The sequence below is a fragment of the Sturnira hondurensis genome, unplaced genomic scaffold, assembly GCF_014824575.4.
Source record: "Sturnira hondurensis isolate 20B ecotype Veracruz unplaced genomic scaffold, ASM1482457v3 Scaffold0006474, whole genome shotgun sequence".
NCBI lineage: Eukaryota > Metazoa > Chordata > Mammalia > Chiroptera > Phyllostomidae > Sturnira > Sturnira hondurensis.
The window spans coordinates 548,771-572,102 of record NW_028079105.1 but is presented as its reverse complement, the minus strand read 5'-3'; the positions used below and the strand labels follow the sequence as shown (position 1 = coordinate 572,102).

At 37.6% G+C, this 23,332-nt stretch overlaps 1 protein-coding gene across 5 annotated transcripts; it reads right to left on the bottom strand.

The window, feature by feature from the left end:
• Window positions 1–1,227: 1,227 nt before the first annotated feature.
• OSGIN2 (oxidative stress induced growth inhibitor family member 2) lies at window positions 1,228–20,954 on the bottom strand. Of its 5 annotated transcripts, XM_037049331.1 has the most exons (7): window positions 20,568–20,683; window positions 19,940–19,965; window positions 17,589–17,743; window positions 11,499–11,635; window positions 10,760–10,951; window positions 7,935–8,026; window positions 1,228–3,834 (listed from the first exon to the last, which is right to left on the bottom strand). In XM_037049331.1, exons 3-7 carry the CDS (start codon window positions 17,653–17,655, stop codon window positions 2,805–2,807), a joined length of 1,518 nt encoding a protein of 505 aa, XP_036905226.1. In that variant the 5' UTR covers window positions 17,656–17,743; window positions 19,940–19,965; window positions 20,568–20,683; the 3' UTR covers window positions 1,228–2,804. The 5 variants fall into 5 exon arrangements, with proteins under 5 accessions (XP_036905226.1, XP_036905224.1, XP_036905223.1 ...); XM_037049329.1 differs by lacking the exon at window positions 19,940–19,965 and having other exon boundaries at window positions 1,228–3,714; window positions 20,568–20,954; XM_037049328.1 differs by lacking the exon at window positions 19,940–19,965 and having other exon boundaries at window positions 17,589–17,740; window positions 20,568–20,940.
• Between the last annotated feature and the right edge of the window lie 2,378 nt (window positions 20,955–23,332).

Genomic DNA, 23,332 nt, shown 5'->3' with positions numbered 1-23,332 from the left:
TTGTCTGATCAAATTGCCTTTATTCAGTAAACATCCCTCTAATCAAAGTATACTTTTAAAATGTTTAAATTCCATCTAGTTTTGTTTCATTCTTTGTGTCTCAAGTGTCCAAGGGGCTGGGACTTAAGTGTTTTCATTTAATAACAGGATTTAGAAGCATTTTTCACCATTGAAATTCACACACTCAGACTGCCTAAAATAGTTAGAGGTGACATAATCTTATTTTTTCGTATTAAACACTGTCAAGAACTAGACTTCGAGGGATAGAGAGATGCCCACATAATGGTATGACTTACCAAATAATTAGTACTGTGTCCTCTCCCTGAACAGCTAGGTGACACTGAAGAATTAAGGAGATTATAACTCTGGGACAGAAATCAATCAACTAAAAGAACAAGAGCATAGTACATCACAGAAACAAGAATATAACACAAAGCACATATAAATTTCATGTTATATGCAATACAGGACAACTGGGTCTGAGTGTGAATTGAGAAATGGGAGGTAACTATTCACCAGGTTTATTTAGGGCCTCATGGAAGCCTTATTTTCCCCTGAAAAAAATGTGTGTGTGAATAATCACAAAAGCACTACTGGATGGGTAAGAGTAAACTTTTGAGACAAGGGGATGTCAACAGTTCTTATCCTTCCCTAGAAACCATCTTTATAACAATGTCATTTCAATTTAGAAGTGACATTAAGAAAAACATGCAATATAGGTCATTCAGAGCTCAAAAGAAAAGGCCACCAAGAGATTAATCAAGTGCAGCCAGAAGATATATCATTTCCTATAGAGGTGAAATTAATTTGAAAAAAGTTACCATTATATAAACTTAAACTGGATCACATAATTTTTTTTAATTTTTAAAAATTTTTTATTTAATTCTTGTTCAAGTACAGTTCTGTCTTATATTCCCAGTGGATCACATTATTTCTAAAAACTGTTACACATAATCAGAAATGACAGTTATCAAAAGTATAAGAATTTACCAGTTTATCTGAAACAGCTAGCTATACAGGCAAGTTTGTTCTAAACAAGTATATTTTTAAGGTAAATTATGATCCTGTGAGTACATAACAATGCAAAGAGATAGAAAAATACACTTTGGTCCGTTTTTTTACTACTAATAAAAAATAGACATTCAATAAACACATTGCAGATGAAATAAATTCTATGGAGAAAGAGAAACTGAGCAGCTCACTTTGCCGTGGAGAACTTCAGAGGACTTTTTTTTTTTTTTTTTTTTTTGCCAAACACTAAAATTCTGGGGATTTGTATGGAAATACAAACATTAAGCACATCTAAATAAATGTAAGTTAAGATAGAACAAACAATTCAATAAATAACCATAAAATGAGCTACCATGTCATCTGCAAACAAACTTCAATATAATCTTGTGAATGGAAGACAGATTTCACCTAATTTTCAACCTTAATCTTTAATAATTTTGTCAATAACCAATAGTATTATAATATTACAAGTACTTAAACAGAAATTAAGTCACCATTTACACAGGGATAAATGGTTCCATTCAAAATTTATTAAAATTCAAATTAGAATGTTAAGTAGAGAATCTCCAAAAAAACATGTGACAAGTTCCTGGATGTCTAAGTGTATGTCAACAGTATTGGACTGTTTAAATTATTAGAAGCTAAGAATATGAAGTATGTCAAATTTTCAATAAAAGTATTTTTAAAAGATTATATTTGCTAATAAATTAGATTTATACAGTTGGTAATTTCAAAATCTAACCTGAGTTGTAACCTATCCCCAACCCATCTCATATCCCATTTTCTTTTAGACCACTGTGTATCAACATTTAATGAACATACATATTCCTTGAGGATCTCATTGTGATGCAGTTTTTGATGCTGTTAGTCTGTGATGGGGTCTGGAGTCCACAGTTCTAACAATCGACACATGGAGGTGATGCTGGGTTTTGGACTACACTTTAATTAACAAGTTGACCCAATATGTAGTGAGGGCAATTTCTGGTCTAATGACTGTGTGATTTTATAATTTTAGGCTGTAATGTTACGGAGTCAATCAGCAACCAAAAATGATCACAAAAAGTACTTCTTAGAAGAAAATAATGTTTTTGTTAGGTGAGAACTTCAAGTATATCAAATTGGCAGTGTTTCCATTTGTCTGACAGTGACACCTCTGATATATTACAGCAGCAATTTTCAACTGGTATGCAGCAAGAATTTTTAAAACATGTGATACCTCACTATTTAAGTCAGGAGTACCTTTTCCCCTTAGATTGTCAAATAAAAAAACAACAACAGCCAATGCAACAATAGTCTGGTATGAATGCCCTGTCTTGAACCATAAATGTTAAGGTCATAGAACAGAGTTGCGTCTTATTGTTCATGTTGCATAATGAGGTCGCATCTGATTGGTTAATTCTTAGTACCAGAAATCCTTAAATACAAAATAGGCACCTGATAATTAAAAAAGGGTCACTTTGGAGCAAAAAGGGTAGGTAATTACTATTTTTTTTCTGTAAATGAATCAAAGTTTTACCTAATTTTTATCAGACCAGCAAAAATACATATTTTTGGTGTGCTGCAGAATTTTAATAATTAGTTTATGTGCCAGGAGATGAAAAAAGTTGAAAATTGCTTTATTACAGTGTAAGTCAGAACACTGAGTTCTTGTAACTTTAAAAAATAGTTACTCTTGCTTGGACTCTCCTCCAGTTAATTCAAGTCCAGAAAATTCAAGCCAGTACACTGCAAAAACACTATTTATTAAAAACTTTAATGGTAAACTGTCCATATAAATTATTCGTAAACCTGCTTTAAGCTATCCCATCTCCTCCTCTTTCAACAAATAAATGCTGCTTTTTCTTCTGTCTTATTGCTAAGCAGCGTGTAACACCCAAGGCCCCTCCCTTTAAAAATCGAACAAAATTATCCCCAACTAAAGGACCCAATGCAAAAAGGTGGGCTTCTTTAACACATTCATAGGTATATGCATCTATTTCCACAGGATTACCCTTACAAGTGATTGGCTGACCTGAGTTATGGCCCAGGTAACAGCCTTGCTCCTTCAGAAAAGACAGATTGGGATGAGAACCTATCAATACTGCTGCTGCAGAAAGTTTAAATATTTTCTTCAATCCAGAGACGTTTTGAAGGATGCATTTCATATTTGACTTAAAGGAGAGCACATGGTGCTCAGGAAAACTGGTATAATCAGATAAAAGATCTGAGTTTGCAGAATATGACTGAGTACACATCATATGATAGACCTTATGGTATTCTGGATACAGCTTTTTAGGAAGCTGTTTGAAAATTAAACTTGGATCAGTTACTCGTCTGCGAAACACATGAATCACAGGGATGTTATTGTTGTAAGCACACAGTACTGCATCAGCTGCAGTAAGTCCAGAGCCTACAATTAACACTGGGTACTCTTTGCCATGTAGCTTTCCTTTGCTTACAGCTGCTCCAAATTCAGGTACTGAATGAAATACAAAAGGAAAATCTTCCCCTTCAATCTCCAGATGGGCAGGAGAATCCAATGTTCCAGTTGCCAGAGCTACATTCTCAGCAAAGAGACAGAAGGGAACATGAGAACCATCCGCTACTCGCTGATAACCCCGGATCTCCCAGTTTCTCTTCATCAACTTGGAGTTTTCAATCTGTAAAGGCTGTGCTGAAATTGCTCTGTTGTGACCACCACTGTCATCCTGATCTCTGTAGAGTCTTGAAACAGAGGTAATGTAAGCATTCTCTCTGAAATTCTTCTCAAGACCCATGACTTTTACATAGTGCTTATAATAGCAAGCTACTTCCTCTGGCATAACTCGATCCCCTTTTAGGTTTCTGGAAAAGGAAAAGGAAACATATCCTAGGAGAAAAGTAATTTTCGTTCCCATGATTATTACTTTTCCATCTAGTAAGCTATAATATCTTTTTAATTCCTCTGAACTGACTTAGCTATAAATTATCCTAATATCTTACAAAAAAAAACTTTTCTTTTTAGTTAAAAAGAGGAAGCCCTGTGAGGGGACAGAATGTATTTAATACATGTCTGTTTCCCCAATGTCTTTCATAGCGCCTTTTCAGATTCTGCCGTTATCAATAAACTTTTAGTAAATAAATGAAGGGATTAAAATATGGATATATGAAAATAAGACTACTTTGCAGTCTATGTCATAATTGTAATCTAAGTAACTTAGTCTATAACTATAATATTCAGTCTATGGTCTATGCTTTAAGCAATTTTCACCCAGTGTGCTGCAATCATTTTTTTAAAAGATTTTATTATTTATTTTTCCAGAGAGAGGGGGAGGGAGAGAAAGAGAGAAACATCAGTGTGTAAGAGAAACATCAATCGGCTGACCCTCACATGTCCCCAAATGGGGACCTTGCCCACATGTGTCCTGAATGGGAATTGAACCAGCAACCTTTTGGCTTGCAGGCAGGTGCTCAATCCACTTAGCCACACCAGCCAGGGCTGCAAGAATTTTTAAATCATTCAATGACTAACTATTTAGTCAGGGGCACTGACCTCTTCTCCCTTAGACTGTCAAATAAAAAAATGAAAACAGCCAACACAACAATAGCCATTTGATGTGAATGAATCCAAATTATACCTATTTTCTGTCAGAGTGGCAAAAAATATATTTTGGTGTGCTGCAGAATTTTAGTAATTAGTTTATGTGTGCCATTAGATGAAAAAGGTTAAAAAGTCACTGTGTAAAGTATAGACTAAATTATTTGGGTTGCGAACATTGAGATATTCCAGGTCTAATTGTAATATATATACTCAGAAAGATAATATATGCCACCCTGAAACAATTTTTAGTAAGTTGCCTTCTATTTTTCTAATGACCAAAACTAAGATCAGTCTTTTGCAAACAAAATCATCTTATGTCTAAGGTAAGTAGTATGACATTTCTGTTTTTTCCTACTCATAAAGATATCTACAAATAAAATATCTTTATGAAAACAGTACATTAGTACATCCTTCATTTTCCAGTTGAAATTTAAAGCAATGGGCATTAACAACCTAAACCCCTAAACATTGTACCCGAATCAGAGATAAGTAGCAGGAAAAACAAACCAAATCACTTCAAGTTTAATGACCAAAATAATAGAATGTATTAACTTTCAGTTTTTACAGGAACCCTATGTAGTGGTTACTTCTATCTCCATTTTACAGACTAGGAAATTGACAGCTGGTTTAAGTTATGTGACCAAGGTCACATAAGTTATTGAGTCAATCTCTAAAGATCTAAGAGGCTTCCTTCTCTTAATATGATGCAAAGGTAGGAACTAAAGATATTTATCATAAGATTCATTCTCACATATTTATTCTATACACAAGATCCCCAAACTGAGAAGGAAAAACACTCTACTTAAGTCACGAAGCTTTCCTTTCTTTTACCCACATCACAAAGAGAAGAATGTTGAGCAGTTTCACTTCCAGATTTAAGAAAATGAGGAACTTATGCAACTTCACTGATTTTGCAACTTCATTATTTCAAACCCATATACAATTCTTTAAAAAAAAACAACAAATGGAATATTTGAGAGGTTTAATCTCCATTACTCACCTTGCTCTAAATTTGCTCTCCTTAAATCTTGTCAAATTAGGACAATTTCTGTGGATTAAAATGGTTTCTGTCTAGCAGGAAGTTAAGCATTCAAGTGTTACAGCCCTGTTCTAAAAAGGTTTAGTAAACTGCTTTTATTTACTGTTTTGTAAGAAGTCAGATTAGATAGAGAACAGTCTCTGTATTAGTAATTTCTATTATTTACTATCCTTGAAAATCACAGAACTTTCCAAATCTTTTTATTTATTTTTAATATATTTGATTATGCCATTACAGTTGTCCCATTCCCCCCTTCACTCCCCTCCACCCTGCACACCCCGTCCCCACCATTCTCCCCCCCCTTAATTTATAACCACGAGTCTCAAGTTCTTTAGATTCCGTATTTCCCATAGTATTCCTGCCCTCCCCCTATTTTCTACCTACCATCTATGCTACTTATTCTCTGTACCTTCACCCCCATCTCCTCCTCCCACTCCCACTACTGCTAAGCCTCCATGTGATCTCCATTTCTATGGTTCTGCTCCCGATATAGCTGTCCTCTTAGTTTGCTTTTGTTTTAGGTGTGGTTGTTAATAACTGTGAGTTTGCTGACCTTTCACTGTTTATATTTTTTATCTTCTTTTTCTTAGATAAGTCCCTTTAACATTTCATATAATAAGGGCTTGGTGATAATGAACTCCTTGAGTTTGACCTTATCTGAGAAGCACTTTATCTGCCCTTCCATTCTAAATGAAAACTTTGCTGGATAGAGCAATTTTGGTCTTTGGATTTCATGACTTGGAATACTTCTTTCCAGCCCCTTCTTACCTGTAAGGTCTCTTTTGAGAAATCCGCTGACAGTCTGATGGGAACTCCTTTGTAGGTGACTGTCCCCTTATCTCTTGCTGCTTCTAGAATTCTCTCCTTCATTTTAATTTTGGCTAATGTAATTATGATGTGCCTTAGTGTGTTCCTCCTTTGGTCCACCTTCTTTGGGACTCTCTGAGCTTCCTGGACTTCCTAGAAGTCTACTTCCTTTGCCAGATTGGGGAAGATCTCCTTTATTATTTGCTCAAATAAGTTTTCCACTTGTGGCTGTTCCTCTTCCCCTTCTGGGACCCCTATAATTCGGATGTTGTAACATTTAAAGATGTCCTGGAGGTTCCTAAGCCTCTCCTCATCTTTTTGAAATCTTGTTTCTTCCTTCGTTTCTGTTTGGTTGTTTCTTTCTTCCTTCTGGTCCACTCCCTTGATTTGAGTCCTAGTTTCCTTTCCATCACTATTGATTTCCCGTGCATTTCCCTTCATTTCAATCAGTTTAGCCTTCATATGTTCCTCTAATTTGTGGCTAAAATCAACCAATTCTGTGAGCATCCTGATCACCAGTGTTTTGAACTGTGCATGTGAAAGGCTGGCTATTTCTTGGTCACTTAAAATTATAGGCTCTGGGGATTTGAGCTGTTCTTGAGTCATTATGTTCCGTGTGTTCGAACCTGTTATGTTTGAGGGACGGAGCCTTAGGTGTTCACCAGGGCCAGGCGACCCAGTCCCTGGGTTGTGATGCTGTATGTGGGGGCAGGGTCAGAGAGGGAAAAAAAATTGCGCTTTGCTCCGCTCTGTGCTCTCTCAGATTTCTGTCCCTTCTGTGGCTTCCCACAAGCAAATTGGGCCCCTCTGGTTCTGGTTCCCAGGTGTGTGGGCCTGTGTATCCTCCAGGACCCTGTGGGTCTCTCCAACAAACTCTCTGTGGGCCTGGGAACCTCTCTCGGCCCCTCAACCCCGAGAAAGTCTTTCCAGTTGGTGCTTTCAGGCTCTAATTCCCGTCACTGGGGCCCTAGCCTGAGCGGTCTGTCTCACCGTTTGCTCCTTCGATTTCTTTATCTGTGCGCAAATGTGCGACTGCAGTCAGCCAGCTGCCCTGTGCCCTCACTGGGTCTGCCCGTTGCCACCCCATTTCTGGGATCCACCAACCAACTCCACCTCCACTCCTGGGTTGGTCGGACCCAAAGTCAAACACTATAGGTATGTACACATGAAATATTCACATGTGAATTTATAGATCCATTCATAAAAATAAGTAAGTGTGGAAAGGATATGTGGGTGAATTAGAAAGTAACTAAACACACTGGTTGAACAGGACTGGATAAATCCATGATTAGCAGAGAAGTCGGGAACCCAATCTATAGATAAGCCATTCTTTAACCCAATGCTCTATCTATAACATCTCTAAGTAGCAACTAGGTCACAATCATTGATGCAAACAGGCTTTTACTTCAGAGACAGATATTTTTACTATTCACCTAAGAGAGGATCATAAATATTTTGAAGTTTAATGATACACTCTTCCCATTGTACACCAAAGTATTTTAATAGTTTGATCTTTACCTTCGCTTGCTGGTTACCCAATCTTTAAATTTAAGCCCAGGTAGCTCCATCCAATTTCCAAAGCTGATTGTCAACATGGAGCCTTCCATACTCTATTTGAATAAAAAAAAGTACAATCAAAATACACATTTAAGCAGTAACATGGTTTTTTGTTTGTTCATTTTTTAAAAACCAAATCCATTTATTTACTATAAGAGTCTGGTGGAGAACTCAAAGAAGTCCTAAATGGCTGTATAGATTACCTCTCAAAGTTTATTCCAACAAACTTACAAATAATACTTTTATCACTTGGTAGTTATCTATTTATATTCCTTCTTTCTTATACATTTATAAGACAAATTTACAAAATTACCCAATGCCTACACAATGTTCATAGCTTTGGCTTATAATCAACATAATTCAGATACAGAATATCATGTTGGAGAAACAAATCAGTATTTTCACTTTTTAAACAAAAGGAAGAGAGTTCATTAATTTCCACACTTTAGATGTCTTTTCATTTTAATATTATTAATAGATTTTTTTAAATGGGCAATACAACAGCCTTCTCTCTTCCCTTACCACCCCATCAATTCTAATCGTGCAGTCTAAGCTGTTTTGGATATCGCAGCATTTCTTTCTAGAACTAGCAAGAGCAGCAGTGGTTGGCTGATTAAGAACAGATTCATTGTTAATGCTAATGATACCTTTAAGGAAGTAAGCCCTTCAAGCTTGCATGTTCTACTTACTTTTGCTTTGCTCAGTACAAAGCTAAAAAAGCCAAAGGTCCAACAGCACCTGTCCCAGTGGCTTCAGTTTCTTTCAACCATCTATTTTGGCCATGGATTCTTTTCTCTTAATACTCTTGCCCTGTTTCTACACAGCCCAGTTTTGGGAATAGGATTTATTATTATTGGCCAACATTTATCAAACACTATGTGCTAGGCCTTATGAAGCCTATTATCTGTGACACAGATCACCACAAAGAGCAAGTGCAGCAAGCTGCCACTGCTTTGAGGTGGCCTGGGCCTAGGACTAGGATCAGAAGAGCAGGATGGAAAACTGGGATAATCAGAATTGGATCTGTTAAGAATAGAATATTATATGTCAGACACTATGTGGAACCACATAAGTATCTCGTCTGGAACTCAAAACCCTTAAGGCATTAATATTCCACTTTCTGTCAACAATCTCTAAACTTTATTCCCACTGCACCTTGTTCCAGTTGGTTGTGAGCTCTAGTCCCTTGATCTCTTCTTTTTTTTCTCCCAACTGGCTTTTCTTTTTTTCCCAATGCAATCTATATGCTCTGAGTGGCTGCTGTCACGGACATGCAGTGTATTAAGGGATGCAAATGTAAACCTGAGAAGTACTATAGAAGCATAGAGAAAGAGTATTTCCTAAAGGACACAAGGACTTTGAGGAGTGCAGTATTAGAAAGAGAGACTATTCCAGGCAGAACAAACAAGTTATGTGTTTATCAACAAAAAGTTTAGTCTTGTGCAGAAAAGTATTAACAGACTCAGGCAGTGTTAGCCCTGCACATTACTAAGAAAGGTCTGTGGTCAAAACTGGCCCCTAGCTACCCCCTAGGAAACACCCTCTATCCTTGGAATATTTTACCTGATAAAGAGTTTTTTCTGCATGTCAGCATGGGCCATGCTGTACCAGTGTGACCATGCATGTGTGATTTATGGTGAACACCGCTATTTGCTCTGGGAAGCAGGGACCAGTCACAAAGGCCAGTCACATGGGTGCTGCTGACCTTTATGACTGGGGTGAGCCTCCGAAAAATCCCTGGATGCCAACACATGGATGGGCATCCCTAATTGGCTGTCACTTGATAAAGAAATGTAAACAGCTTTTAGACATACAACCCTGTACTAATATAGTCATATCCAATTGAAGTTTGTACTCAGGATTTGATATTCAATATTAAAATTTCTATTAAGTATGTACTTCACAACATAGCACATTTTTTAAACATTTGTACAACAAATAAGCACTCTCTACACACTAGATTGCTAAGGACTGACTGCTAAGGACACAGAGTGAACAATAATTGTTAGTTGCTGCTCCCTAAAGAAATGCACTGAACTTAATGTTATCAGTTCTTTAGTTAAACTTCTGATATGGACTAAACTGTATCACCTCCCAATTCTAGGGGAAATCCTAACTCCCAGTGTGATGGTATTTGGAGGTGCGGGTCCTTTGGAGATCATTAGGCCCACGATGAGGTCACTTGAGGGTGGGGCCCTCATGACAAGATTAGTGGCTTTATAAAAGCAGGAAGACAGACATCAAGCTCTTTGCTGTGTGAGGACACAGCAAGAAAGTGGCTATCTGCAAGCCTGGAAAAGAGCCCTCACCACGAACTGAATACACTGGCATCTTGATCCTGAATACTGCAGCTTCTAAACTGTGAGAAATAAGTATCTGCTGTTCAGCCATTTGGTCTACGGTAGTTTGTTATAGCTGCCTAAGTCAACTAATGTAATTTCATTATTTTACAATACATTTTTCATTTAAGATCTGAAAATAAATGTAAAAGAATAGATAGATATGAAATATTGTAATTTTATTCTAAAATGAATAAAAATTTACTATGTAAAATATTGAAATATTTTCTATTTAATTATAAAATAGTATACAGAAATGCTTAATCTAAGACTATCAGTAATCAAATTTGACTAACCATATTTAACTGAATAGGAGTAAAATTCCAGATAAAAATTCAGTGAACATCAGATATAACATTATATCATAATGTTTAAGAATCAAAATTGTCTTATTAAGGTATATATAATAACTCACATACACTAGAATGCTAAGAAAAGTATACTCACATGCCAAGCTCCACCAGGTGGACCTTTACCAAGTACTAAGTGAGGTATATAATGATGTTGCTCTAATTTCCAATGCAAAACAGATGGATAGTCATACCCAAAGTCAGCATCTGGATGAAGAAGTGTGTCAAAAAGTACTGCAACTGGATTGGATGATCGGCCCTCAAGACCTTCAGACAAGTATTCTAAGTCCTGAATAGAATTTTTTTTTTAAAAAAAAGAAAAAGTCAGATAGAGTCTGAGAAAAGAAAAACACAAACCAAGGCTATCATAAAGGGAAGGCCATTAGTCTAATCCAGTATTTCCCAGAGAGTGTGCTATAAAACACTGATGTTCCTTGAGATCTTAATAGGTTCTCTGACTACATAAATATGGAAAAGGTTGGGTTACAACAAATCTAATCAGATCATTTTACTGCAAAACTTGAAGATGGCTTTAATATGCTAATATGCCTTAATATGTCTATAGTGACACTGCAATATAAAAGGCAGCACTTTCCAAACTTATTTGAGCACAGAGCACCTATTAAAACTTTATCAGGAAATCATTTGGGAAATTCTGCTCTTATCAATTCAGGAAAATAAACAGAAGTGACTCAGCAGAATATATTTATAAATCTAAAATAAAAATGATAGAAAGTGTTAGTAGAACAAAGGATTTTCAATTAAGAAACACATGCTTATAAGTACAACTAATCTTGGTTTAGTATAAAAAAATTAAAAACACTGACAAAAAATACCTGATCTACAATGGAAAGATGTCTTGCTTCTTGTAATTTACCATGTAAGATTGTATTTGGATGTGTTGCTTCTGATGATAAATATGGTCTGTAGCCTGATAACATATAAGAAAGGCAGATCCCTGAGGGTCCATTTCCTATTTAAAAAGAGAAAAATGTGAAGAGGCTGTATCATTCATGAATATTCCTATTCCTCGGCTTTCCTCCCTCACCAATTGTGCCTTCTCTAAACTCTGAGACCAAGGGTTCAAAAGAATTGTAACTTTGTCTTCACTCCTGGTTTTTCTGGGGAGCCCTTTCTAGTCAAAGCTTTAACTCTTTATGCTGACTCCCAAAATCAGATCTCTAGGTGACCTCTTCCCTCAAAATATACCCTACATTTCCATATGCTGCTATTTTACTCCACCTGATAGACCCACTAATAACTGAATGAAAAGGTGTTCAAAAGCAAATTCATGAATTCCTTCATTTAGGTACCCTCTCCTAAATAAGACCTCTTCTCAACATATGGCACTAGCAAAGTCCTAAGTTAATCAACCCTGGCTGGTATGGCTCATGGACTGAGTGCCGGCCTGTGAACCAAGGGGTCACCTGTTTGTTTCCCAGTCAGGGCACATGCCTGGGTTGTAAGCTGGGTCCCCAGGGGGCGGCCTACAAGGGGTGGCTATGCATTAGTGTTTCTCCTCTTTTTTCTCCCTCCCTCCTCCTCTCTCTAAAAATAAATAAATAAAATCTAAAAAAGTTGAAAAAAAATTCTAAATCAATCAGGTTCTGGTTCTAAACCTATTTTGTCATCTATGTCCATTCAATTGTCTTTACTATGCTCACTCCTATACTCTCACTCAGAAGACATATTCTTCATGCTTAAATTCACCTACTCCAAAATCATTTCACATTCAGATGAGTTTGTGCAACACATGGTCTTCAGCATGTTACTCCCTCTATTCTAAAGGCCTTAACTGCTTGTTTCTGACTACCCAGTGCTCTCTATATTCTAGTCTCAACCATCTTTCCAGTCCCATCTCTTAATACTGCTTCCCTATATTTTTATAAGCTTTAACTAAAACCAAATGAGATTTTTTATTAGGCTACTTCCATTTCTGTAGTGCCTTTAGTCTGGGTTGTCTGTTCTCCATCATCTACATCCATCAAAAATTTAATCCAACTGGACAACTGCTAGCCATAGGGGAAAAAAATCCTGTTATTTGCCTAATATTTTGTCTCAAGCTCAAAGATGTAAATATGAAAGGTAAAATCATAAGAATGTTAATAACATGGGTAATATTATTTACACTTACAATGCTGAAACATGACATAAAACTCAAAAGACAGCCCTGACTGGTATGCCTCAGTGGGTTGGGTGCCATCCCACAAACTGAAAGTCACTGGTTTCATTTGTGATCAGGGCACATGCCTGGGGTTTTGGGTCAGGTCCCTGGCTGGGGATGTGTGTGAGGCAACTGATTAATTAATGTTCACATTATCAATGTTTTTCTGCCTCTCTTTCTCCTTCTCATCCCCTCTATCTAAAAATAAATAAAATCTTACAAAAAACACCTTAAAAACAGAGAGTAAAATAAGCCTTTTGCCTTTATACAATTTATCAACTAATGACAAGTAATGGGAGTTAAGATCTGAGGCAAAGAGCTAATTTCCTTGAATCAAAAAAAGACAAAACTTAAGAAAAATCATAGTATCAACAGTTACAGAAAAAGCATTTGACAAAATCCAACACCTCTTCACAATAAAAACTCTAAGCAAACTACAAATAGAGAGGAACTACCTCAGCTTGAAAAAGAATTATCTACAAAAAGCCTACAACTAACATCATCTTAATGGAGAAAAACTAGGAGCTTTCCCTTTAAGACCACTCCTACTCAACAGACACCAAAAAGGAACACTTGGATAATCCTATTAAGATAAGAAAAGGAAATAAAAAGGTATACTGATTGGGGAGGAAGAAATAAAACTGTCTTTGTTCACAATGCCACGATTATCTATGTAGAAAATCCCAAAGAATTGACAAACCCCGCCCCCCGCCCCCCAAACCTCCTGGTACTACCAGGCAATCGGGGCAAGGCTGCAAGATACAAAGTTAATATACACAAGCCAACTACTATCCTATATATCAGCAACGAACAAGTGGAATTTGAAATGCAATTCACAACATTGCTAACATGTACACAAAAAAGAAATCTATTTTGATGTAAGATCTATATGAGGAAAACCACAAAACTCAAAGTTTAACTCAAAGCATATGCCAGTACATGGATACACATTCCATGTTTGTGGATGGGAAGACTCAATTTTGTTAAGATGTCAGTTTTTCCCAACTTGACTTACAGATTTAATGAATCCAAATAAAAATCCCAGCAAGTTAATTTGTGGTTATTAGCAAACTGATGCTAAAGTTTAAATGGAAACTTGGAACCAGAATAACCAACACAACATAGAACAAAATCAAGACCGAAACCACCCAACTTCAAGTCTTACTATAAAGCTATAGTCAACAAGACTGTGGATATAATGAATGGACAAATAAATGGAACAGAACAGAGAACCCACAAATAGATCCTCACAAGTATAGTCAACTTATTTTTGACAAAAAAAAGCAAAGGCACTTCTGGCTAAGATGGAGGTGTACGTAGATGTATTGCACCTCCTCGTACAACCAAAAGAAGGACAACAACAAATTCAAAAACAAAACAACCAGAACTGACAGAAAACCAAACTGTATGGAAGCCTGACAACCAAGGAGTTAAAGAAACATTCATCCACACTGGAAGGAGGGGTGGAGACAGGCAGCTGGGAAAGAGAAGACTCATGGCAAGGTGGCAGCTGAATGACCAAGCAGTCCCACATTTGCCTATGGATAAACAAGGAGAAACAGTTGCAAGACTGACCATGCAACCCAGGGTTCCAGTGCAGGGAAACACCTAAACCTGTGGGGGTTGTGGTAGCAGGAGAAACACCCAGTGTTACAGGAGAGTTCGTTGGAGAGACCCACAGGGTCGTAGACTGTACACAAACCCACCCACCCAGGAATCAGCACCAGAAGGGCCCAATTTGCTAGTGGGTAGCAGCAGAAGTCACTGAAACCCAGCAGAGAGCTGAACAAGCAGCCTTGTTCCTTCTCTAACCCTCCCACCCATATAAAGCAGCAACATGGGTTGCCCTGCCCTGTTGAATACCTAAGGCTCTGCCCCTTACTACATAACAGGTACATCCAGACAAAGAAATATGGCCCAAATGAAAGAACAGATCAAAGTCCCAGAAGAAAAAAAAAAAAAAGCGACCAAGAGACAGCTAACCTATCATCAGATGCAGAGTTCAAAACACTGGTAATCAGGATGCTCACATAGAATTGGTTGAGTATGGTCACAAAATAGAGGAAAAAATGAAGGCTATGAAAAGTGAAACAAAGGAAAATGCATAGGGAACCAACAGTGAAGGGAAGAAATCCGGGACTCAAATCAAAAGTTTGGACCAGAAGGAAGAAATAAACATTCAACCAGAACATAATGAAGAAATAGGAATTCAAAAAAATGAGGAGAGGCTTAGGAACCTACAAGACAATGTTAAACATTCAAATACCCAAATCATAGTGGTGCCCAAAGCAGAAGGGGAAGAGCAAGAAATTGAAAACTTATTTGAAAAAATAGTGAAGGAGAACTTTCCCAATCTGGCAAAGGAAATAGACTTCCAGGAAGTTCAGGAAGCTCAGAGTCTCAAAGAAGTTGGACCCAAGGAAGCACATGCCAAGGCACATCATAATTAAGTTACCCAAGATTAAAGAGAAGGAGAGAATCTTAAAAGCAGCAAGAGAAAAGAAGATAGTTACCTACAAAGGAGTTCCCATAAGACTATCAGCTGATTTCTCAAAAGAAATCTTGCAGGCAAGAAGGGGCTGGAAAGAAGTATTCAAAGTCATGAAAGGCAAGGACCTACATCCAAGGTTATCTATCCAACAAAGCTATCATTTAGAATGGGAGGGCAATTAAAGTGCTTCCTAGATAAGGTCAAGTTAAAGGAATTCATCATCACCAAGCCCTTATTATATGAAATGTTAAAGAGACTTATCTAAGAAAAAGAAGATAAAAAATATGAACACTAAAATGTCAACAAACTCACAACTAGCAACAACCTAACCTAAAAAAAAATCAAAACCAAAAATTAATCAAACAACTAGAACAAGTACAGAATTACAGAAATGGAGATCCAATGAAGGGTTATCAGTGGGGAAGGATGGAAATGGCAGAAAAGGTACAGGGAATAAGTACCATAAATGGTAAGTAGAAAATATTTTATTTCTAAGAGGTTAAGAATAGTATAGGAAATGTAGAAACCAAAGAACTTTTATGTACGATCCATGGACATGAACTAAGAGGGGGCAGGTAATGCTGGTGGGAGGGGCGGTGCAGGGCAGAGGGGAGTAAAAGGGGAAAATTAGACAACTGTAATAGCATAATCAATAAAATATATTTTAAAAATGTTTTAGATATATTTGCAAAAAAAGCAAAGATAATCCAATGGAGATAAATCTTTTCAATAAATAGTACTGGAATAAGTGTACATTCACATGCCAAAATATGAATCTTGACACTAACCTTATATCTTTTACAAAAATTAACTCAAAACATGTCATGGACCTAAACATAAGACATAAAATTATAAAACTTATAGAAGATAACATAGGAGAAAATGTAGGTGATCTTTGGTTCGGTAATTAATTTTTAGAACACCAAAAGGATCCATGAAAGAAAAAACGGATAAGCAAGACTTCATTAGAATTTAAATATTTCTGCTCTGCAAAAGACATTGTAAGAAAATGAAAAGACAAATCAGACTGGGAGAAAATATTTGCAAAACATGCATCTGAAAAAAATCTTAAATCTCAACTATAAGAAAACTAACAACCCAATCAATTAAAAAGGCAAAAGATCTAGACACCTCAAAGATATACAGATGGCAAATAAGCATATGAAAAGATACTCAATATCATATATCATTACAGAACTGCAAATTAAAACAGTAAGAGCCCACTACACACCTATCAGATGACTAAAATCCATAATACTGACACCACCAAATGCTGAAAAGGCTATGGAACAACTGAAACTCTCATTTATACCTGCTAGGAATGCAAAAATGGTACAGTCAGTTTGGTACAGTTTGGAAGACAGTTTGACAGTTATTACAAAACTAAATATAGTCTTACCAGATGATTCAGCAATCACATTCCTCAGTACTTACCCAAATGAGTTGAAAATAGTGGCCATGCCAAAATCTGCATGTTTATAGGAACTTTATTCATAATTGTCAAAACTTGGAAAGATGTCATTTAATTAGTGAATGAATGGATACACAAGTTGTGAAACATCCATACTATATAAAACCAACACATTAAGGAAATTAGTTCTTTATCTATGCTCAGGCTGGTGGCACTGCTGCCAACAGTAATGGCCCTGTATACATCAGTTTCACTCATTGGCTAGCTAAGGCCAAATAGAAATAGACTGTTGGCAGGGGAGAGTGAGGTGGACAGGTAAAGACAAAGGTGGTTTTTTGCTTTCCTGACTCTCCAAGGTAGAACAAGAAGTTAGGGTTCCTTTATTTATTCTAAGATATCAAAGACAAAAAACTAGAGTGGACACATGTTGGAAAATGGTACAGGGAGAGGATATATACTATAATCTAGTATAGAACCATCTTGCTTTCTTCCTTTCCTTCATTCCTTTTCTGAATCTCCTACATGCCAGTCAGAGAAGAGGACTTTTCTCTCCTTCCCACTTATTTTGAAACAAAATAAAGGCTGTCATCATTACAAGGACACTGTCATATAATCAGTACAACTGATAGTATTTTAAAATAGAGTAATATCAATCCTTAATGAATGAATGCTGCATTGTAACACAGGACCTAATATCACATAAATATCTTTGGAAAGATTTGGTTATTGGTTGTTTTAAGATATCAAACCTAATAATAGTTTTCAATATAATCCTAAGAACTTGTAACTATGTAACTGTAATTTACAATAGCAGCAAGTATCATAACTATAATTCTAAGAGATAAAATGCAATAACTTACCAATTACTACCACAGGCAAAGTCACTGATGAATCTTCAAGTAAAGAAGTTTCTTCAACTAATGGCATTGCTTTAACTTTTTGCCCCAAATTATCACCAAAATATTGCACTAAGGAATTATAAATTTCTCCTTCGGTTTCAGTGTCACCATAGTTTCTTTTTTAGAAAGTAAACATGGAAAATAAATGAGATATATAGTCAACATAGCCTTTATAAAAGTCTAGCTTTATTTGTATTTTATTTAGGCCAAAAATATTCATGTTTCATAAAAGAAAACCCTCCTGACTCATGCTTTCAAATTAGTAACTAAACTACATGTTAACCTACATCACTTTGAATGTCAGAAATCCTAAACAGCTGCTAATGTCTTTTTACTACTTTATAGGCAAGTCCTACATAAGAAACTATCTTTAATGACCAAAGACACAGTACTGTATGGAAAATTTTTAATATTCTAATCCCCTAGGAATTGGTAGTTTCTCTTTTCTTTTTCTCTCATTAATAGAAAATACATTAGAGGCAGTATATTTAAAACAAAAGTCACATATAATATTTTAAGGAGAAGTCACTGAACTTAAATACTATAAATTGTGCATTTTGATTAGGTTTACACATTATATTAATTCTCAAAGACATACTAAAATATGGAAAGATCTTAATGTTGATTTCCAATCTTTCTTTCCCAATTGCCTTCCTAGAAACTAGCTTTAGCAACCTGACATGCTCGTGCAATAAATGGACTGTTAAATATCTTTTCATGTGCTTAGTGGCCATTTATATACCTTTGAAGAAACAGTCAAATTCTTTGCTCATTTTCAAATTGGTTTTCTTTTTATTGTTGAGCTTTAAAAATCCTTTATATATTCTGGATACAAGTCTCTATGTAGATAATGATTTTCAAATATTTTCTTCCATGCTGTAGGTTGCCTAATCATTTTATGTTGTCTTTTTAATCACAAGAGTTTAAATTTTCATCAAGTCCAATTTATTTTTACTTTTCTTGCTGTGCTTTTGGTGTCATATCTAAAATATTAATACCTAATCCAAGGTCACAAAAATTTACTCCAATACTTTTTTCTACAAGTTTTATAGTTCTAGTACTTACATTTAGGTTTTTCATTTATTTTGAGTTAGTTTTGTATGCGGTATGAGTTAGGAGTAAAATTTCATTATTTTGCCTCTGGACATTTGTCCTGGTACCAGCTGTTGAACAGACTGTTATTTCTCCTTTGTCTCAGAATACCATGGAAAATCAAATGACCATAAGGGTAAGGATTTATTCTGGATTCTCAATTGTATTTCATTGATTATATGTTTATCTTTATGCCAGCACCACACTGTTAATTTATTCCTTTGTAGTAAAAACTGAAATCTAGAAGATGAAATCCTCCAACTTTTTGTTTATCAAGAATGTCTTGGCAATTCTGCGTTCTGTGCAATCCTATATGCTTTTCTGGAAAAGAAAAAAAGCAGCTAGGATTTTGACAGGATTTCACTGACTTTGTTGATCAATTGAGAAATACTGCCATCTTGAGTAGAGGGTGGGGCAAAAGTAGGTTTACAGCTGTTCATATGGAAAATAATAAAACAGTAAATAATAACACAAGAATAAACTGTTTTGCATACAACTATAAACCTACTTTTGCTTTACCCTCTATATCAAGATTTTCAATCCATACATGAGATTTCTTTTCATTTACCTCAGCCTTAATTATTCTCAGTGATGTTTTGTAGTTTTAAGTGTACAAGTTTTACATGTCTTTTATTAAAACTATTCCTATATCATTCTTTGTGATGCTCTTATGAATGGAATTAACTGTAATTGCTGGTAGAGCATAGGTGGCAAACACAAGGCCAGCCAGCCACCTTGTATTATCCGGCCTGCACCTTGTTTCTACCTGGTAGCTGCACTGAACTCTCCCTTAACTGTTAAGGAGGAGTTACATTTATACAGCCCTAAAATTTACATTCGGCCCTTTGAAAGCAACCATGAGGCTGATGTGACCCACCCCCACCCCCACCCCACCCCCAGTGAAAATGAGTTTGACACCCCTATGGTAGAATCTTTCTCGCCTTCAGTGTATAAAATCGCTGCACCTGTGAAGCGCAGTGAAAAGAGATATGCTTATGTGCTTCTTTAAACAAGTTCAGTGATGACTAATACTGTAATTTTAAAGAAATAAGCATAAACTCTATTTCTAGGTACGTGTGACAACTGTAATATGAACATATTTGTGATTTCTAGAGGTGTCAAAGTCACAAATATTAGTGCTTGTTGCTTCTCTCCATAACTGAATACTAGTTATTAAAGTTTTGTACTTTTCTTCATATCCAAGTTCATGGACCACTTACATTCTATGAAATCCAATTTTAGAACTCTTGGTGAGAATTTCGTGGTTGCCAAAAAAGAAAAAAAGAGGACTGTTCACATCATTATTCTGGTACATTGATACCTGGAAGGCAAGATCCTCGTGTTTTTTCCAACCCCGTAAGCAACTGGAACTAGACCAAGAACACACATTAGCTCTTCTTTATACATGTGGCCCTCGTCACCCTGACAACTGTTCTCAGGAGTCCAGACTTTAATTTTTTTCAAGTTTCTACAGTATTTATAGCTTCGGGTGACGAACGTCTTAGGATCTACTGTAAACAGATCATCACACTGAAAACTTATTTCCCTACCACCTTCCACCCAGTAACTTAGCTTACGGTTTTTTAGGGAAATAAAAAAATCTTAAGGGAGTGGTGGACGGTTCGCCACCCTTCCCTAAAACTTTGGTCTGGCTCGGGCCTGTGAGTCTCGAGCGCGTGACTGGCGCGGCCTGCGGACTGCAGAGGGGTGATGGGGCGCCAGAGCCTCCGAGCTCGCCTCACCCCTCCCGGCCCACGAGATCCCGGCCCGTCTGCCCCGCAACTCTGTCCGTCGCTCCGTGCGTTCATCCCTCCGTTCCCCCGCGACCCTCCCCGGCGGGGAAGTCACCTGATGTGGTCGGCCAGGGAGCAGCGACAGCACCAAACCAGCATGAAGCGCGGGCCCTGCCGCCGCCTCCCTCGGCAAGGCCACCCGGCGAGATCGATGGGCGCGGGGCCCGGCTGATTAACCGGTGGGGATCAGCACCTCCGCACTTGGTGGACAGGACGCAGCTTCCGCTCCCTCCGCACGGACTCGACGCTGTTGGGACGCGCCGGACGCTGCGGTGGGCGGGGCGCCGCAGGGCCACTTCGCAGGTGCGGGGCAGTGTTTGGCACAGCGCGCGCTACTGGTGCTGTGGGCCTTGCGGATCGCGGGGCGGAGCTTGAGAAAAACTGTGGGTGGGCCCTGAGGAGAGGTGATCCACCCCCTGATGCAACGGCCTCCCCGTCTACGGAGCCTGCGGCGCGTTACTCTGTGGGCGTGGCCCACAGCCTCCTTTGGCTGTGAGAACCACCCCTGTCCAGGCTGAAGATCGGGGGGCCTGTCCCTCCCCGGGGAGGGGGACGCGCGAGCCCGCAGGCGGTTGGGGGTGGAGTCGGGGAGGGGGCACGGGCAAGGCGGGTCTGCAGGCGGACGTGGTCGGAAAGGAGTTCTAGGCTAGAGATGGGCGCAGTGCCCCGGGAGGACGGTTGGCCAAGCTTGTTTTCACACAGCTGGCTGTCTTCCGTCCCAAACCAGTTGTTTTCTCACTTAGAATACAGATGTGTAATTTTCCCTTTTCAAATAGTTTCTTTTGAGTTTCCAATTTTGCTGACTGTTGCTCTTGAACAAACTTGCACTAGACAGGTGTTTCAGACTATGTGGCATTTAAACCTACGGGATTCATCCCGCCGCCGGACTACAGAATTTGGGGCAATGTATACACACTCGTTTTAAAATGTCTTGTGTTTTTCTCTGAATTATTGCACTTGACACATTCATTTGATGTAGGTATTGTTTAAGAAGGTGAAGCTTGCACTGGCTGTTTTAACTCAGTGGATTGAACATGGGCCTGCGGACCAAAGGACTGCGGTTCAATTCCCAGTCAGGGCACATGCCTGGGTTGCAGGCTAAGTCCCAGCAGGGGATGCAGGAGAGGCAACCAACCATACGTTGATGATTCTCTCCCTCTCCCCTTCCCTTCCCCTCTAAAGATAAATGAATAAAATCTTTTTTTAAAAAAAAGAAGGTGAAGCCTGAACTTGTTTTTCTGTTAACATTAGCCTTTCAGCGACCTAATAAAAATACCCCAAAATCTGTGCCAACACGGGGAATTGGAGTTCACAAGCACTTGATAAACTTTTCCTTCATGGTTCCACTTTCATCTCGAATTCTCCCCTCTTATCCGCCACTTCCCACCTCCGCCCAGTATTTTCCCCTACACCTGAATCTCCACCCTGAACTTCTGTCCTTAGTTTAAGGAGGTATTTAAGGTGACGACTTCCACTTGGTGAGTTACTTAGTTTCCCTCGGTCTCTCCTATGTACACAGAAAGTATATGGGTTATTAAACTTTAATTTCTTTTTTTTGCTAATCTGCCCCATGTCAATTTGGGTGTTAGTCCAGCCAGAAAAACCTTAGGGTAAACCTTACCACCCATTTCTTTGTGTCATTGCCTGTGAAGTCAACTTGAAAGCTTTATTTGCATTACTACAAGATTAGAGAAGAAGAAAAGTAGAGAACAATATAGTCAGAGGCAAAAAAATATGACAGAAAATGGAAGTCCTAAAAGAATTGATGGAGGTTTTCAACATCAGAGTGCCAGAAAGTGAGAATAGAGCAAATGGTTGGTTGAAACTTACAAGAAAAAAAGGAGACTTGAATGTGCAAATCTATAAGACCTGCTGGGTACTGAGCAGGAAAATGGAAAAAGTCTACATGTAGACATATGATGAAATTTAAAGATAGCAAGAATAAAGAAAGATTCTAAAAGCTTCCACAGAGCAAATATAGGTCCTCCACAAAGGAATGGAAATCAGGCTGACAGCAGGCTTCTCATCACCAGGACTGGATATTAAAAGATGAGCAATGCCCTGAAAGTTCCACAAGGAAATAACTTTGAACTTGGAATCCTATACTAAGGAAAACTATTGATAAAATATGGGGGCAGAATGAAAGTGGAAATTAAGCATAAATTGAAAAAGGTTTGTCTCCTAAGTACTCTTTTTTATTATGTTACTTGAATATGTGGGCTGGCAAAACAAGGAAATTATCTAAGGAATTGGATCAGGTTGATTGTGTGAACAATGGAACTAATTCAGAAAAGCAATGAAGGCAAGTCCCAGGATGGTAACTGTGTAGTAGGTCTTATGGCCACAGGGTTATTAGAAAACTTCCTGTAGAAAAAAAGGTCCATAGATGCAATTAGATGCAAAAAATATTTTTAAAAAGACCATAGATCCTGGTAATGTAGGAAGAACCTACTCTAATGATGCCATAAAATTCAGGACAAATTTTAAAAGGCTGTTAGAAGTCCAATAAGGGTGGGGTTATGAGACAAATAGTATACAAAAAAACAAGTAGTATAGTCATAGAATATAATTTCAGCAGAGAATAATGTTTATGTAGGCATGTAGATACTGATTTTCAGATTTATAGTCCACCTGTAAACAGAGCAAGAATCATTATTTAAGGTTATAGAACAGACTGTAAATGCTAACCATGATAATGTAAAAAGAGCAAGAGAGATGATGAGAAGGGTATGGAATACAATATTATTTTAAGATTTTATTTATTTATTGTTAGAGGGGAAGGGAAGGAAAGGAGGACAGAAATATCAATGTATGGTTGCC